The 18,855-nt window shown below is 39.6% G+C and overlaps 3 protein-coding genes across 3 annotated transcripts; 1 reads left to right on the top strand and 2 right to left on the bottom strand.

The window, feature by feature from the left end:
• Positions 1-1,054: 1,054 nt before the first annotated feature.
• LOC119743589 lies at positions 1,055-4,834 on the bottom strand. The gene is made up of 3 exons (XM_038220003.1): positions 4,563-4,834; positions 2,803-2,981; positions 1,055-2,147 (listed from the first exon to the last, which is right to left on the bottom strand). Exons 2-3 carry the CDS (start codon positions 2,939-2,941, stop codon positions 1,849-1,851), a joined length of 438 nt encoding a protein of 145 aa, XP_038075931.1. The 5' UTR covers positions 2,942-2,981; positions 4,563-4,834; the 3' UTR covers positions 1,055-1,848.
• A 1,302-nt stretch (positions 4,835-6,136) lies between these two features.
• LOC119743590 (protein yippee-like 5) lies at positions 6,137-8,014 on the top strand. Its single transcript, XM_038220004.1, has 2 exons — positions 6,137-6,272; positions 7,428-8,014. The coding sequence occupies exon 2, from the start codon at positions 7,452-7,454 to the stop codon at positions 7,815-7,817; it is 366 nt and encodes a 121-aa protein (XP_038075932.1). The 5' UTR covers positions 6,137-6,272; positions 7,428-7,451; the 3' UTR covers positions 7,818-8,014.
• A 4,201-nt stretch (positions 8,015-12,215) lies between these two features.
• Positions 12,216-18,352, bottom strand: LOC119743080 (ATP synthase subunit s, mitochondrial-like). Its single transcript, XM_038219423.1, has 5 exons — positions 18,337-18,352; positions 16,589-16,689; positions 15,497-15,705; positions 14,818-14,980; positions 12,216-14,234 (listed from the first exon to the last, which is right to left on the bottom strand). The coding sequence occupies exons 1-5, from the start codon at positions 18,349-18,351 to the stop codon at positions 14,069-14,071; spliced, it is 654 nt and encodes a 217-aa protein (XP_038075351.1). The 5' UTR covers position 18,352; the 3' UTR covers positions 12,216-14,068.
• Between the last annotated feature and the right edge of the window lie 503 nt (positions 18,353-18,855).

The following is an 18,855-nucleotide window of genomic DNA, read 5'->3' on the forward strand; positions in this document are numbered from 1 at the left end:
TCTTCTCGAAAATGACAGCATCCTAACCGTAATAATTTCACAGGAAGCATGGTCCTATTATTTACTTCACAATCAAGTAGGATATTTATTTTGACACTTTCATTTATCAATTTTTGGAAATGTTCACTGTCCATGACTTTACAATGAAAAACAAAGCAGACTGTTGAAAAAAAGGTAGCTTGAAATAGGGATTAATTCAAAACTCATCAACTTTCCCCACGCTATTACAGAAAAGGTATGTCCTGATGACATGAGCTGACCTAGCTCTGTCATTTTGTCCCGATCGCTAACGTTGATTTTACCCCGCGTCAATGGAGGATCCAAAGGGGGAGGTGTGGCTGGAATGTTGTAAGTCCAAGACTTGTCAAATGGGGAGGCATCGCAGTTAGCATAAAAAAAAGACCAAAGGCCTAACGCAACAACGAATCAAGATTTACGATATTGAGTGATGACTTTATATAGAAAGTGAAGGAAGTGCTGGTGTTTTCCCCACAAAATAAATAAGTGGTCAGTCAGAGGGGATGGTTAGCTACCCCTACCATCCTTCTTGGATTCGCCCTTGATCGCACGCTAACTTCTGACCAATGGGGTTGGCCGTACCAACGGTATTGTTGCCCATGCGTGTTAAGGCTTTGTACAAACTGATTGCAGTCACTCCAACTGCAATGTGCTGCGAACATCGCTCTACTTTCAACTGAATAATAATCATCCCAGGAATGTTTGGTAAATAAAAGTTGCCATTGTTTCAGACAAGGACTAGTTTGATGTGTGATCAGCCTTGTAGGTAAATATCACCCAGAGGTCATCATATTACAAACCTTGGGGGGGGGGGCAGAAAGGGAACCAGTGAAACAAGCTGTCTTCAACATACAACATAGAGAGTTCTATTTTCCCCTGATTTTGGAGGCGAGGGTATTTAAAGATGTATTCCCCGTGCAATTTCGAGTTTCATCCTAAAGAAAAGCCCTTTTCAGAAGATTGCACTTGCGCAGACGCCCAAAATCGGAGACATTGAAAATTCGTAAGGAGCCCCCCCCCCCAAAAAAAACTTATCAATAGCACATAGCACACATCTTTATGGGATCATGCAGACTCATGACAATAAGTTATTGCCAATAATTATCACCCATGCATGTACGCGATCAACATAAGGCCTTCAACATTCTGCACCATGTAGAGCTTGTATTCTACAAACCTGACTCAACTAAAGAAAAATGTGAAATATTCAACTCGGGATCGATACCAATAATTATGTTGTCGGTATCGGAATCAATGTATTTGAATGCAACAGCTGTTCCACTATTGTATTATTTAAACGTTTAAGCCTGGAGCAATGTGAATATCAATTGTATTTTAACAATAGAGTGACATTATCATACTGGTTAAAAAAATATTTAAAATCTTGATGTGTGCTGCCACGAAGTCTATAGTCTGTGCATATTCGTCTGCACGATTATATGTTAAAAATATTGCTTTCGAAAGGATATTCTATTGCGCATTCCTTGTTTGGGTAAACAGAAATATACCAAAGAAAACGTCACTGATGAACTTTTTTTCTGATCGGGAGATGTTGTTTTTAACATTCATGTAAAATTTATCCGAACACATAAAATGAATAGATTAATACACTTACGTGACTTGTTCAATTTGAAATACATGTACATGTTTTTGTTATTTTTTTTTATCACATTTTGAAACCCTGTGCTTACTTGTCATTATGTGACCGCCCTTTGTGCATGGTTTTGCGTTCCATGCACCCTTACACGTTATGTCATTGGTTCCTTGCGGTGGGTATTTATTCCAGAATATAGAAGTGCATTGTGCAATTTTGCTGAGTTTCTTGTGAATTCAAGAGTCCTGATCGTGATCAACAGCCGTGGGCTCCTCGAGCTTACTGATTTCCTTATCAACAGCCGTAGGCTCCTCGGGCTTACTGATGTCGTGATCAACAGCCGTCAGCTCCTCGGGCTTACTCGTGCCGTATTCGGCAGCGTGTTTGGGAAGTTTTTGTTTCTCCTCGTCGTCATCATCTTCTGTTGCCTTGCCAACGCACCACATGACCAATAGGAATGGCGCTTTCAAAAGGAAGAACAGACCCTTCTGTATCGCTTCTAGGCAAGGTGCGCAGCAAGGGCTGCAACATTTCACTGCAACGCAAAAGGGAACACTTGTCTAATTCATCAAATTCATACAATGATGTCCATTTTACCCTGAATGGCCAGACAAGGTTGATTATTTTCTAGTAATATCTGACGGAAGATAGATCGTGCACAGGTTTTCTTTTCTTTAGAAGGGACAGTTCACTTAAATTGTAATATGAAGGACTTGATGAATAATGAATGATTGTGTCAGATAAAACTGTAATTGACTTGCGTGGACGTCTAACCGTCTATTGACTCTCGATTAATAAAATTATAACTGATGTCAAAAACGTGTATTATGTCTTGTGTTGCGTTTGTTTTGCGTTGTGTTGCGTTGTTTGTGTTGTGTTACGTTGTTTTGTGTTGTGTTGGGTCGGGTATAATATTGTACAAGTACAATACAATACAACGGGATGGGTTGAGTTGGGTTGGGTTGGGGTTGGGGTGGGTTTGGGTTGGGTTGGGTTGGGGTGGGGTAGGTTGGGTTGGGTTGGGTTGGGTTTGGGTTGGATTGGGCTGGCCACGGTTGGGTTGAGTTGGGTTGGGTTGAGTTTCATTGGATTGGGTTGGGTTGGGTTGGGTTAGGATGGGTCGGGTTGGGTTAGGGTGGGCTGGGTTGGGGCGGGTTGGATTGGGTTGGGTTCATGAAATGTTTACTTACATGGACAAAGAATAATAGCCACAAGCAGGGCAACTAAGCTGATGACCAGAAGAATAGGAACACAGATGATCCCTGCAAGCAGTCTGCATGTATACCGACAGCAGTTGCCCCAGCTACTACAGCACTTGCATTCGCACATTATGGACTTCAGTTAAGTCGCAAATCGAGTCCTCACATTCCTGCATGTTAAACAAACACGAACAATATTATACCAATTAAGAATTAAACCCAATACGTCAATCGTTTAATGATTGATCAGACAGGAGGCAAGCCTAGTAAAGTTGGTCCATGAACTCACAAAATCCAATTAAATTGATTCAGAATGGATATTCACAAAGCGTTCATGTATTATACCGTCGGGTCAAAGCAGAAAGGACTTATAAGCCCTATTCAGCATTTTCCAGAATTTCAAGATAATCGAGTTTGAAGATTCACACTGCTTTGAAAATTGCAAAATGTTATTTAAATAGTTTAAATTATGCATATTGTTAAAGGGGGTTCTTTAACTCAACAGTTAAGTATTACCTGCCATTTTTGGTAACTTAATTATTTAATTACAGCTAATTTAAAAAATAAGACCTTTTGGTGCTTCCCAATATAACACTGAAAGAAATGACAAAAGGACAAAAGGTTGTGTGCAAAAAGGTCCTACAAGCTCTTAAGCCCTTTTTGCATTTCCCAACATTATAAGTTATTTCAAACAGAAAGTCTTGCCTGTTTAAAGGAAAAAAGGCTTATGAGCTTATAAGGCCTTTTTTGCTCCCAGTTGTATGACAAGATCAGTATAAGTCCTTTTAAAATTTCTTAATTACTCCTTAATTGGATGAATAATTAACATAAAACCTCTTTGGGATTAAGACTGTACTGAAAGTAAACAGTTACCATCAAAAAACAAAAATTGACCTAAAGCATGGTATAAGCCCTTTCTGCTTTGACCCGACGATACACAATGTGACATTTTTAGCCCATTCGTTGATGTTTCGTCCTGCACGATAGCACTGCCTGGCTTACTTCACCACAGTCTATACAAGCAGTCTAATAAGTGACAACTGACAGTCAGGTATTAAGAGGACACTAGGCTGACCCTCTGGGACCAGCAAATATTTACCACTTTTCCTATCATGGTTTACGACTTTTCTTATCACCTAAGTACAATCTAAAAAAGCATTAGTCAGATTTGATATAGAAACTAATTAAATTTGAATAGCCATTCTGGGTCAGCTGGGTGCAACTGAAAAGCAGTCAATCTGACTAGATTTTTCCAGTGAGTCAGTATTATTGACTTTGGAAAAATAGTTATGCAAATAACTGAAATTGGAGTCGAACCCAACTACTTTTACTAGTCATTGAATGAAACTTTGCATGTTTAACTAAATTCCCAGTCAATTTCAATAACTAGGAAAACCAGTCAATATTTTGACTAAATTGTTTTAGAGTGTAGAGATGTCTGAAAACTGACCACGTTACTGGTTAGGCCGACAGAAACGTATAAGAAGTACTGTATGAACAGTTCGATTTGCATTCTCGTTGTTTTTTTTTGGGTACAAACCTATTATTTAAGTTGTCTCTTATTTACTTGTGCAATGAAATATCACAGTATCGACAAAATATCACATTAGCACAGTCAGCCGATGTGCTGAACTTCGGCACTGAAAATGAAATGATGCAAACTTGTCCAACGGCAAAGCAGAAATTGCGCTACGATTAGGCCTATATAGTTTTATTTGGCTGTTGACAGAAATATATCATCATTGACTTACCGAATTCTCTCTGCTAATATTCCAATGTGGTTGATTCAGCAAGTAGTCTTTTGATTGTTATTAGAACATAGGGTTTGACAACTACTGTCAACGCAGTGTCAAAATAGCTGCAGTATAATACTACAGCGAAGGCTTTTTGTTTCGTATATGAATATACAATAAAATAGTAAACGTATCATAATACATCCATATGTCTCTGTATAACCAGGTGTGGAAGTTGCATTTATTTAATGCAAAAAAAATGCAACCATAGTGCTGGTAGTGAAAAAGATACTAGTACTTCGTAGCTAAAGCGAACCAGCACAGTAAAACAGCTTGGTCATAAAGCACGTGACCATCCAGGGTCGGTTATACAAAAATGAATATTCAAATTAAGAAAATAGGAATGCGTGTATATAGGTGCTTTTGAAAATATATTTGACGGTTGGCCTTGATTCTGTTGGTAGGCCTCTTTGTTTTCATGTCGTCCCAGGTTAGCGCATAATCGCTAATTGTGTTCGAACAGACATAATTCTTGTGTTTACCTATCTCGCAAAATGTTGACGTATATATTGATGGAATTTCTGCATGAGGACTAGGATGGTTTAAAGTTGCAAACCTCGTGCTCTTAAAAAAATGATTATTTAACGGATATACTTTATTCCGATTTTGGGCATCTGAAACCCTCAGAAAAAGGGCTAAGCTCACGCTGTGCACTAACCCGCCTGCGAGAGCCGAATTATTGTGTGGCAGCCAATAGTTTCAGTTTTGTAAAAAACAGTTCAAGTTTCTGAACGCCGATGGATTTTTGTTCGTTCGGTGGCTCATTAAAAAGTGAATAACTTTTATATTGCTAGCTAGAAAACTAGCAATTGAAAAAAAAAAAATCTTTTTTTCGAGGTGAAGCTAACAAAATAGAATGGGAAATTCATCAATAAAAGAGAGAAAAAAAAGACCTTGAACACGACAGATGTTAATTAATGGATATCTTTGAAATTTGATGTAAGTTTATTTATTATCAGTCTGTTTTCGGTCCGGTGTCGGACGTTTCTTAAAAGTGGCTTACATTTCCACCTCTTTACAGAAATGAATATTCGGAAAATACAATTTTCACCCAATGTGGAAAGTTCTATTGCGGAAAATTAAACAGGTAGATAAGGAAAGAATTGGGAAGAATATGCCCAAAATAAAGATCTCAAGTTTCTCTATGTTATAATTAAAAAAAGTCGGAATCGCCCCTGTAATATATTAATGATGATTAACATTGGTCAGATGGAAAGTACAGTTTGGGGCAAGTGCTCGAGTCGTCAATCTACATTTTATATTATTTTGCAAATCTCGGGACCATTCACTTGTTCACTTGAATGCGCGTTTAGCAAAATAAACGCTTTTTAGACTTCTCTCATTCTTTTGGCATCCGTCAGTTTCAGCACATATAAGAGTATGTCAACAGAAATACGCATGGCGTGGGGATGATATCGATCACGTACTAAATGCAGACTGAGGCTTGAAACAAGTTTATTGTACACTACCTTTAAATCTGACGTCATGGATTGTTTTGGTTCAGATAGTCTGGTGCTGACAAGTAGTATTAGATTATGTGTCAAAGAGACAGTGGTTTCAGACATATTGACTGGAAGTTTCGCGCATTTGCTGATTTTGAGGACAAATTTTATGGTCTTGTTTACCGAGGAATACCTTGTTGTCATTGACTGGAGTCATTCTCTACAGGTAAAACACAGTAGAGTGTTATATCTATATTAATTTGGCAGACAACATTTTGGAAATAAGAGATTTATTAATTGGACAGCATACATTTCAATTTTCATTGATCGTGTCAATTTCATTTTCATGTTTCGTTTTTGAGATATCGCCCCCTGATAATGAATAGGCTATACGAATTTGTCGCATTCTGTGGGGTTTTACTACAGAGATATTCAAATCGCCAACATGACCAACAAATGATAAATGTTATACCTATTTGATTTCAAACAAAATGTGATCAATAATATAATGAAAATTTCATGGAGTATTTTGAGGGCATTTAACTTAAGGCTGTGTCTACTGTTTGAAATTACACACGAGTCTATGAAAATGATAGCTGCTGCTGCAGCCACTTCCAATAGATTCGTGTATAACCTCAGGCCGTAGCCAAGTAATTCAGACACGGCCTAAGGCAGCCAAAAATATAGAGCAGTGAATATTTTTTAGTCTGAGTAACCAGGACTCTTAGGCACGGCCCACACCTTTCCGATATTACCGGATCACCCCTTCACAGGTACAATTTTTCATCATTGCGGTTAGACTGCAACGTTACCCGCACACATTCCAAATTCTGTTCTGTAAATGGTCTCAAGATGATCAGTCACGTGATGACAAAATGGCAGCAGTAAATTTTAAATCATGTGACTTCCTTCGTGAATCTGATTGGTTAACATATATATCACGTCCGGTGAAATCGGAGTGCTGTTTGCACACCCTTCCAGTGACTTCAGATCCGGTGAAATTGGAGGTGAAAAAATCAGACATGTTTGATTTCATCTGGTTGTCCGATGTACGGTCAGATCGGTCCAACTTTTCAGCGCACACCTCTGTACAATGGCCCGATGATCCTGTGAACCGGTAAAATCGGAAAGGTGTGCGCCAGGCTTAAGAATTTTTTTTTAAAAACATTTGGACACGATTTGTTAAAAAAAATTCCTGTCCAAATGTTAAAAAAGGGATCCGTAAACTTGGACTAGGCTTTTGTAATATGTTTAGGGTTAATTTCTCTGAAAATCTGAGCTAAAAGTTGATGTGTTTTCATTAACAAAAAGGTTTTGTCCAAATCTGAGTTAAATTAAATAAAGTACATGTATCAGTGTGTTCATTATTTGTTGCAATCAGGATAATCTCATGACTTGAGCCAAGATGGGGCGGATCTTCCTGGATCACATGGGAGGGACGCGCCTTTTCTCCTGCGCAAACTGCGACAGCAATCTCACCAACCGCAGGGAGCTCATCTCAACGCGATTCACGGGATCCACGGGCCGCGCGTACCTCTTCAACAAAGTGGTCAACCTGTCCTACAGCGACGTGCAGGACCGCATGATGATCACGGGCCGGCACATGGTCCGCGACGTCTTCTGCAAAAACTGCGACACCAAGCTGGGCTGGATGTACGAGTTTGCCACGGAGGACAACCAGCGGTACAAAGAGGGACGCATCATCCTAGAGAGGGCGCTGATTATTGAGAGTGACGGTTTTGAGGAACGCGGTGTGGAAGGGAATAACTGAATCCAAATGGTCACCTTGCATTGTTTGTACATAGTAACTTTGACAGTTCCCAAGAGGCAGCGTATTGTTCTGAATGGCCTAACCTCCACATCAATCCACATCACTCGCATATCTCACAAGTGGGCAATTCCAGTATTGTGAAAGGAAGTGTAATGTCCGTGACAGAGCCAATTAACCATGATATCTAATGAATGATTCAGAGAAATGATCCAAAACCAGTCTGTAATCTCCTTGAATATTACTAGATGATGGATGTACCAGATTTGCAAAATACATTTTCAGGTTTATTCACTTGTTAAATGCTCTGTCCTCTCTTGGTTCTTGGTTGGTTCTCCTAAATACTCCGCAGGGGAGTTTCTTTAACAGGAGGCCAAAAACTCTGGGCAAACCCTTCTCTTAGCGATAAGTGTTACTGGGTTCTTTTACGTGCATTGTATTACACAACACACGGGACCTAAGGCTTTTTATTGCTACGTCCCATCCAAAGGACGAAGCAATAATGGTTAAGTGCCTTGCTTAAGGGCACAAGTGTCCAGACCCGGGCGCCAACCCACATTCTGCTGCCTCTGAAACACCAGAGCATGAATGCGGTGCGGTGCTGTTAACCGCTAGGCCATGACACTCCTGTTCTTTTTTTAACAGACAATGTTGGAATTGCCCAAAACATATAAGTTCTGTAAGGGCATGATCACTGGCCACATGGCTTGACAAACTGGGAGACCACTGTCAACATAGGATTGCTTGGTAGAGCACCAGTTCGTTGTTCCAGAAGTCCCAAGTTCAGATCCCTCTTCTATGAATTTCTTTGTTCAAACTTGAAAAATGTAACATCACGTAGCAAATGTTATTTTACTGATTTCAGTTGGCAAATGGGTCGTCAGTATCTTAGGGTACAATACTGTTTATAAAAATACGTTGGTGAAGGGCAAAAACCCAATACTGAATTCACAGTACTGATGTAACATTACATGCAACTCATCTCAAATTGGAATAATCATGGAAATATTTCCTCAACATTTTGGATGGTGTCAACAATTTTTTTTTGCAAGGTTTCTTGAATCAATTACAAATCTGCCCTTAGGTCTGGTTTGTAGGCGTTCCATGTTTGCTTGCATATTTGCATGTTTTGGATATTCACTTGCTATGAACAGTTCCACAAACGATGGGTATGATGTTGGTAAACAGGGCCTTATCTTGTGGAGCTGCTCAGCAAAATTATTTGCTAAGCCAGAAAAAGCCGGAAAAGGCAAAAATTCAAACAAACAAAAGTGAACACAACCGTGAAATTAGCCAGTAGCATACTGGGCCCTTGGTTCCATTGATCATGCACATGAAATGCATGTTCTAATTTTTCATTAAACATTTCAAAACAAAACCCATCCAAGTTGAACCAATTCAAATATTTTTATTTGAAACCTGTTTGGTTTATTACCATGTACTTGCATTTTTGGAACTGTCACAATATAAATAAAATGTAAATAAATAAATTGTATATAGTTTTGAGAAAACAAAGGAAAGAAAATGCATTTAGGTTCTAGAAATTATAAATATTCTATGGTAGGGCTCAAGTTTCAGTTCAGTGAATGGTGTGTAGACTTTAAAATAATGAATTATTAATGAGCTTTATTTAGATCTATTTCATTATTATTTGGAGACTGTGGTGGAGGAGTTATTGGGGCTTTTGGTTTCTTATTTCACTTTGTAAAAATAATTTTTTGGGTTAAGTTTTGCTTCAAATTAGAATAAGTCCTATTGAGTCTCTTAATCCAAAGGCACCAGTCATAGAAAATCAAAAATTCTGTTCACTTTCCCTTCCATGACTTGTACACAACAGTCAGATCATATTTCTTGTAGGCACTGTGACTGGTCAAATTCCATCAACAGACAGAAGCAGGTGACTGGTAGGCACAGCTGGCTTATTGATCACCTACACTCAAAAGTTTAGGTCATAGCCAGTCTGTACTGCTTTATGTAGGCAGGGAGCACTCAACTGTTAAAAATAGTTAGTCGATTGATTTTGACTGCTGGGGTGGCTTTGTTGAATAAGCACATGTTGGCTGGAGTCTGAATTGCTGAATCTATTAAAAACCGAATTTGGGTATTTGTTTTTGTTTTTGGTACTGTTATTGTTAAGAGGTGTTGTAATTTGACAGTTTGAGTGAAATAAATATCCATACATCTACCAATAATTAAATATCAGGCAATTTATTTTAGGGGCCTAATCTTATTTGTTGCAACATTGCCATGTAAATAATGTACATTATTCAGTAAAAGATGCGTTGGCTAAACTTTAAAAGTAATGATCAAACTTCCGCCATTTTAAAACTTAAACTAATTTGTAATGTGTCTTTGTTTGAATGCAAATATGGAAAATATTATGATTTCAGTGCCATTTGATGTTCCAATGTTCAAACCTAAATCCCTGGTTTTTTTTTTTTGGCATAATCAAACACTTTATGTACATAATCCAACATGTTGCATTTAAACAAAATCGGGACATCATGCCCAACTTGAAACGGGCTCTATGTAGTTGAATTCATTGACAATCCTGTAAAAAAAAAGTTGGAAGATTTTGTTTGATGAAAGGTAATTAGGATTAAGAGACATTCACTTCTGACAATCCTTTTATTATTCACATAATTTATTTTCAATAAATTGTGTGGGAGTGCATTGCCCAGCTGTCAGGTTGCAAATTGAAAGCTATTGAAAAGACTGCACAAAATGGACATACAAATAATATTTAATTTTATCAAAGCAGTTTTGATGCAACAAGATACTTGTTCATTATTATTCACAGTGTGTACAGATCGGCTCATGCATACACCATACCTTAGCCAAACCATCCGTGTTTAGGATGTTTATTTTACTGGTCTGGAAAGAGAAACCAAATATGCTTTATTTAAATATGTTTGCATAATTGAGACATGTAATACCCAAAGACAAGCTGATATTCCAACATGCCCAAAATTCATATTAGACTAATTACATAAACAGGCCAACAGTATGCATAAATATAAGTTTGTGCCGAACACGTACCATTCTCCAAGCTCTAGCCAAGAAACAAGACAAGTGTAGTAGAGCTGGTCCCAGAGCACAAAATTATCTTCAGAATTACGATACAGAATGGCCATTGGAAAAAAAAATGTTGCAACCTGAGGCCGCTTCAGCGGTTGTGTACAAAGTCTTTGGAGAGTCAAGAAAATTGGAAATGTTTCTCGGTCCCAGATTCATGTCTTATCATCATTTTTGCAATGACTGACCTTCATTGAGATGATATATGAAGAAAAAGTGGCGTCAGGTTGCAACATTTTTTTTCTGGCTATTCACTGGAAGTCTTCATGCATCCGGTCTACACAATGGGCAAGATTTAGCCCATTCATTAATGTCATGGGGTAGCCCTATACAACAACACTGCCCGGCTCATAGTCAGTCAGTCAGTGTGATAGGTGCAAAAAGGACACTAGGCTGGCCCTCTGGGACCAGCAGAGATATGAAAGCACTTTTTATTCCGTTTGTGAAATAATTGGAAGCAATTGTTTACCATCGATTACATTAACATCCAATTTATGTATCAAGTTCATGGATTATTTTCCTCATTGAAAGATGATACGTGTTTCCATTGTATATTTCTGTTACAGCTGTTGAATTATAGAAAAATATTTTTGTACAAAATAAGAGCTGAGAGTAAATTTACTGAGGGTTACACTAGTAAAATTTGAATGCTTTCTAGTTTACTATTGGCAAGTTGGCATGTACTTCTGCTTGCAAAATAAACCAAAAATAAAACAGAAAGTTTGTTAGACAGGTTCCTTTTTTTAAACAGTTTTTGATTTTTGATGGAGATTAAATTGGATAACACTGTCGGCCGTTTGCTTTTCTAACCAAGTTTGCCTTACAAATGAAAATTGCAATTATTGTACTAAATACTAAAATACAGCATTCCTGAAATTTTAACAGGCCCAAGTAAATTCTTTGACCAAGTTAATATAACATTTGTACACTGCCATTCAAGGTATATATTTACAGAAGAAATTCTGATTCTATGTGTCAATTTACAAAAGTCATAACTTTATTCAATTCAGAGATTGCACATTGTAATGATTGGCAAATGCAGTGTAACTGTCGTAGTTTTACCCCGTGCACAAGGGGGTGGGGAAACATCTCCCCCCCCCCCCATATTTTTTTGGGGGACGGGGACTCCAAGGGTGATGTCCCACCAAAAAGTTGTTCCAGTGTATACAGAATTGTTTTTTTTTTACCTTCTTCAAAATATTAATTCCACTGTAATATTGCTAAGAAACTGATATATGTATTCTGACACTTCTCCCCCCCCCTTCAAAATTATCCAAGCAAGTGTCCACTCCCCAAATTTTGACAAGATATCGCCGCTACTGCAAGTGCATTGCACTCACTTTTGTTACCACACCTCTTTATGAACTTTCATCTACATGTACACAATATTAAATGAGCAATTACCTGCTGGCTGTAGTGTAATCAATACTGATTGCAATAAGCCATCTGTTTACGTTCCAGGGACAGTCTGCACACGGAATATGAATGGACCATCTGTTTAACAACAAGGCAAGCATTCTGTTACAGCACATAAGAGGGAAACAGCCCCTCCCCTATATTGTTTACTCCGCCCCCTAAATGGTTACCTCATTCTAGCCACAGATCCAAAATCCAGAATCGCTGATTTGAGGCCTACATTGTGTTATAAAAAACCCTCCCCTATATTGTTTACTCCGCCCCCTAAAAGGTTACCTCATTCTTAGCACAGATCCGAAATCGTAAATCGCTGAATTGAGGCCTATATTGTGTTATAAAACAGTGTTATATAAAAGTCTCACCCCCCCCCCCCATTGTATAAAAAAGACAGGTAAGCAAGCTGATCCCAGAGTGCTCAAAATTCTAGTCAATTGACTCAGAATGTTTTTTTAACTGGAAGTCTTTTCATGCATCTGGTCTATGCAATGGGCTGGATTTAGCCCATTCGTTGGCGTTATGGGGTAATCCTAAACGACAACAGCACTGCCCTGATCACAAGTGACAGTCAGAGAGATAGGTACAAAGAGGACACTAGGCTAGCTTTCTGGTACCAGCGAAAACCTGAGGTACCTAGACAATCTGTATGAGGAAGTGACAGATGGCGCAGTGTGGCCTTCTCAAAGAGTAGTCACAACTCTGTCAAAATTAACTGCCAGAATCTATCGATAGTTTTTCCTAATTCTTTCATCAGCATGCACCTGCAGTCCAAACCTGTAAGTCTCTGTCAGACAAATATTGTAAATAGTTTTGAAAAAGTATATGATGTACAACTGAAATTTTACCCGATGAAACAACAAGTGCTTGCACTAGTCCACGAGTGTGAATGGCATGGAGTGCTTACAGTGACAAAGTTTTAACAGGAATGCACAGCCAATAGCAGCTTTGACGGCAAAAATCCTCCTACCAAATCTTCCAGTTCAGATCAAACACTAATGTGTTTGGCAGGGATCCAACACCACAGGCATACTCGTAGGGCGTGCTCGTTGAGCTCACCTGGGTCGACTCGACACGGGTCAGCCCCATGCCATTTGATTAGCTCTGATGTCATTCTCGGGGCTCAACCGGGTCAGCCACCACAGACCCTGGTCGTGCTGCAGAGTCAGTGGTGGAAATACGTCACACGCATGCGTTGTTCTTTCCAAGAAACGGACAAATATGGCGGCCGGACAGCGGAATTCTCAAGTGGACTTAAAAATTAACCTATTTGAAATCTAAAGGTAATTATTTATTGAGTTCATTGCGACTTTTGAGGCTATCATTCCAGCCCAACATTTTTGAGTTTTGCAACTGACTGAAAAACAGTAAATCTCAAACTAAGACCCAATCCGAAAATTTTGTCAGTGGCTATGGCCGCGGCTACGGGCGTCACGTGAGGAGCGCGATGGCCTGCCTTTTGCCCGAGTCAATCTGGGTGAGCTACTCGAACGAACCCTAAAGAAGACTTCATGCACAATCAGTAGATGGTGCTTTGATCACATTCAACAGCCCTAGTGGGAGGGACACATCGCATGCACGCACTGGTCCGCGAATGCGTAGCGCAAAATACGCATGACTTATTTCATTCTGAATCTGCACAAACCTATTTGCGTAATAAGCGTCAGGCACTGTCAACAATGTGTTCAAATGTCCCTTCCAGTGGTCTCCCCCAACTCTAACCATTGAGGGGTGCTTGTGCATGGGGGTCCATACAGGATTTCACATGCTCAGGAGAAGAATTCTTTGTCGATGCCCAGCTTCTTGAGATCCTTGCGTCCTTCCAGGGACAGGTACCTGATCTCACACGAGGGCAAAGCAGTGCCAAGGGTTTTCAGTACACTGTCTATGTCTTTGACGGCTGGTAGGTCGCACAAGAAGAGGTGTTTGAGCTTGCTGTAGGGAATTTGGAATGGAAAATAGCACAGCGTCTCAATTATATTAATCAATTTAATTTTTTTATAATTAACAGTTTCTTATAGATTATCATTCGATTAAATTTGGTTGGAGGAAATACTGAAAACCAGCTTATTTGGGAATTTAAACTTGAGTTGATTTGCTACTTTGTATACTTTGTATACTTTTTAATTTTCTCCATGCAGAAAAAATAGCAGGGCGGCATAGCTGGCAAAAGTAAAGGATGCGACTTGCGAGCACCGAAGGGACAATTCTACAGAGGGAGTGTTTTTTTTTACTTGGCCTAACTACAGTTTTGTAGTGGACGGTGGAAAAATGGCACAATGATAAACATTTTACCAAAGCAGCTAAACCTCAGCATGGCAGCATTAAATTTTAGAAGGGCAACTTGGATTCCTAAAACCTACTGAAAAACTACTCCTTTTCATTCACGTCTAGTACAAGATCAATTCTAAAATTATCTTGCATCAACATCTTAACCTGAAAAGTAGCGTACAAGATTTAAACCTTGAAATATCAATTCTCTATATCCAGTCAGTATTAACATATGAAACAAGCTTACTGTAACTTGTGAAGTGACACAAGCCCAGCATCTGAAATATCTCCGCAACTGCTCAACTGTATCTCCTCCAGGGAGTCTTTCAGGATGTCCAGTCTGGAGACACAAGTGTCCCGAAGGTAAGTACAGTGGTGTAACTTTAGTGAACGCAGGTGGTCCAGACCAACTGTGGAAAAAGAATGGAATGATCTCCACTGGTAACCTGTCAATAAGCGCATCATCTTCAAAACTCATTACATACAAATGCATCGACGGCTCGTCACCATCATACCTTCGCGCGCTCCTTCAACCCTATCAACCACCACGCACCCTCTGCTCTAGCTCAGCACTGTTGCTAAAGACTCCTGTCATTCACACCAAAAGGTATGGACATCGATCCTTCACACACTCATCCACTACTCTCTGGAACTCTCTCCCACAACACATCAAGGAAGGGGGGTTGAACACCCCCCATTTGCAGATCCACCAATGTTGAAATAATGAGTTTCCACGCTGCTTTACTCCAGATACTTTTAGATTGGAGTAAATTTTGCAAAACTTCTTTAAAAAAACCCAACAATTTCTACCGTTTATTTTTAAAAACATTTTCTCTCCACTGGTTACCTGAGGCTTGTACTATAGGTTATTTTAACTAGCGTGATGGTAAAAAATTTCCACGTTTAGCACTTGAAAACGCACTTACTGAAATAATCAAAACCAATGTTCATGATACAGGAGTCGGTGGCGTCAACCTCTTCAATAAAGAACCTTCCGCTTGGGCCCCTGGGAAGGAGGTTGTAGTCAGTGTCCCAATCCTTCACTTTCTTGAATTTGACGGCGGCTCCGCATCGAACCAGCCATTCTGCCGCAGCCTGGTCAGGTCCTATCTCCTTGATTCTTGCATAGTCGACCCTAGAGAAGAAAGAAGCAACAAAAACAAATTGACTGGTTCATACAACACAAATCTAATAAAAACATGTGACAGAGTTGGAATCGAGTCAACCACAACAGGCGATGAACAATGACAAAGGAATGTCCAAGTAACAGTTGATTTGAAAAGAAAGTAAACTGAATTTGAGGACTTTTGAAGACTTATGGTGACTTGTGACCGAATCACTTACAACTCTTGCATGTTTACTGTCAAAATCTGACTCTTCTGGGCAGATCGAAAAATGTATTAAGACCAAAAACAATGTGGGAAGGTTTTTGGGAAACTTTTTAGTTTTTGCAAGAGTTGTGATCTTAAATATACCTCTATATGTGTTTTTTTTTTGGATGATTTGTAGAGCTGTATCAGATCAAGAAATTCATAATCCACAGCTTTAACAGGCAATTTCCGTTTTTACCTTTGTGACATCACAAGCTTTACAGGGATAATTTTGCCCCCATAATATTGGGGGGGGGGGGGGACAAAAAATTTGCCATTCACCCAGAGAAGTAAGTTCTTAGCTGAACACATCACTTATTTCACACAGCCTTCTGAAAGACTGCTAAAAAATTATTCCAAATAAGTATACAGTGATGAATCAATTTGTTTTTTATTCTATGGTATTCATAAGATGGATTTTTTTTGTGTCAGGTGATGTAAATCAAATTAGGTTTTGCCCTTCACCGACGTAAAACTCTATATACTCAGTGTTTTACCTCCAGAGTGAAAGTCCCAGCCAAGTGATTTTTTTCCAACTTTCACTTGGGAGGTAAAATACTGAGTATACAGTGTTCATCCATCAGTGAAGGACAAAACCCAATTTGATTTAATTCTATGGTACTCGTCAATAATTAGAAATGAACATACTTGTTGAATACAGCATTTAACATTCCCCAGAGATGTCGCACAGTTGGATAGGACCAGTGCCCAGTATGTGTAGTGCGTTTCCCCTCAGTGAAGAGCCTTTTCTGCATTATGGTGAAGAAAACAGAATGAGGCTCCATCATTTTTTGTTGAATATGTCTGATCGATGCTAAATCCGTATGTCTTGCTTGTTATCAATGTTGCCGAGTCCATCACAAGGCGGGCCACAAGTTAATCAGAAATCTATTCATAACTCCGTTCAAAAGTAACAGGGCATGAACAATACAAGGACACTGGAATACTGAGGAACTTTTCTTTGCAAATTGAAAGTTTTGAAGAAATTTGCTGGCTAAAGAGTGAGTAAAGTTGGCCTGATCTTATTTTGCATCGTTTTGAGCACTTAAGGTCCCAGTCTGGACTCGGAGTACTAGCGTAGGCCTACTATTGTGCTTGACCTCAGATTAAAATTAAAAGTTCAGCTCATACGTTTGTTGTCTTGTCGAGGTCGTTTTTTCCACCTCAAATTTCTTGCCAATGCAACATCCTGCACTCACTTCAAGTTCAATTTATAAGCATGATAAGTAAGCACTTAAAACATAAAAAATATTGGTGAAATGACATGCCGCATGATAAATTTGAGTGTTTTATGTGACAACAGAGTGTGGCATTGTTTACAACGCCACATTCACAGGTCGGGGGGGGGGGGGGGGGGGGGGGGGGAAGCCCCCAAGTGGGGGGGGGGGGGGGGAGGGGAGTCCGAGTAACTTGGACCCAACTTATCGCATTTTTTAACATTCGGACATGGTCTGGCAATACTATCGCCCGACCATGTCCAAATGTTAAAAAAGCGATCCGTAGAGTCCTAGTTACTCGGACTAAGGCTCAGGCGCGGTTCTGTAGCCCCCCCCCCCCAAATTTTGTCTAGCCCCCCCCAAATAAATTCTGTAAAAAAAAAAATTGCATATAGCAAAAAGAAGGAATAGGCCTATATGCGAACGGTCTCCCCCTAAAGAAGAAATAGCCGTGACAAGGGTGCATTAGTTAATATAGTGTGAATGATTTTAGGATTTTATTGGCGGTCCCCATTGGAAATATGGCATGAGCCCCCCCCCCCCCCTATTGATTTTCGGAGGCCTAAGTGTCTGGAAAAAATAACCGGTCAACATTTCAGCACGCCTCCCTGAAAAAATTCTGGATCCACCGTGCTAGCCCCCCAAAAATATTGGTTCTAGAACCGCGCCTGCTAAGGCTACCCAGAATGGGGGGGGGGGGGGGGGGGGGGGGGGGGGGGGGGGGAGGGGGGGGGGAGCCGGAAGGGGAAACAGATCATTAATTATTGTCAGGATTGTAAATCAATTTTTATTAGTCCTACTTAGCTGGATAACTGAATGGAGATTGTTAAATAATAATTTGCCAACTTAAAAAAATAACCTTACACAAAGTTACAGGTTTATTTAATAAAGGTTAACTTGGAGATTTTTTGATTAAATCATTGGCGATAGCGTTTGACTTTGTGCCCAATTTCCGGACGCCACCCCACATGCACAACAATACGCTAGCTAATCATCATGATCATGAAAACGTAAAGTTATTCAATTGATTTCCAAATTCCACTGGGATATTTTGCTTTTGTACCAGTTTTCAACTGAATCACATTCGGCTATCGTATCTATTATGTGATTATACATACTACATAGTTGATTTAGGTCTATTTCACTTTCGTTCCCCGCCGAAATTTGAAGTTAACTTACCAAGAAGGCCGCCATGATTATTAAGGTAAACCCATTTCAGAAGAATAGACCGCTTGCAGATGCATTCGATAATCGACGCGCGAAGGCGCGCGACGCCATGTTGTGGGACAAGCGTATATCTATCCATGCACATTTTGTCCCACAACATGGCGTCGCGCACCTTCGCGCGTCAATTATCGATCGCGTCTGCAAGCGGTCTATAGGGGTGTATATATATAAATTCATGCTCCGCAAATTGGAATAATCTGCAATTCATGTGATTTCCAAAATCCATAAATGAGAGACAAAGGCTGTCAAATGTATTAACAAGGCATCTTAACTTAAATATTGTTCCTATGCAAAGATAGCATTTTTTTCTAGGACCCTTGGTATAAACGATTTGAGTGGTTTTTGTAATCGCCCCTAATGTTGATGTCACGCCCCAACTATCGCATCGGTCCCAACTATAGTTGGGACTGTCCCAACTATAGTGCGGCAGTTGGGTCGGCCCAACTATAGTTAGGACTGGAGTTGCGCCGG

The sequence above is a fragment of the Patiria miniata genome, unplaced genomic scaffold (genome assembly GCF_015706575.1).
Source record: "Patiria miniata isolate m_02_andy unplaced genomic scaffold, ASM1570657v1 HiC_scaffold_6, whole genome shotgun sequence".
NCBI lineage: Eukaryota > Metazoa > Echinodermata > Asteroidea > Valvatida > Asterinidae > Patiria > Patiria miniata.

Excerpts from the sequence above, each read along its gene's own strand:
- LOC119743589 (XM_038220003.1), bottom strand. The coding sequence starts at position 2,941 with ATGTGCGAATGCAAGTGCTGTAGTAGCTGGGGCAACTGCTGTCGGTAT. Across the intron at positions 2,148-2,802 it reads GGCTATTATTCTTTGTCCAT|TGAAATGTTGCAGCCCTTGC; the intron begins GTAAGTAAACAT and ends TTTGCGTTGCAG.
- LOC119743590 (XM_038220004.1), top strand. The coding sequence starts at position 7,452 with ATGGGGCGGATCTTCCTGGATCACATGGGAGGGACGCGCCTTTTCTCC.
- LOC119743080 (XM_038219423.1), bottom strand. Across the intron at positions 15,706-16,588 it reads TTAAATGCTGTATTCAACAA|GGTCGACTATGCAAGAATCA; the intron begins GTATGTTCATTT and ends TTTCTTCTCTAG. Across the intron at positions 14,235-14,817 it reads GTGTCACTTCACAAGTTACA|CAAGCTCAAACACCTCTTCT; the intron begins GTAAGCTTGTTT and ends AATTCCCTACAG.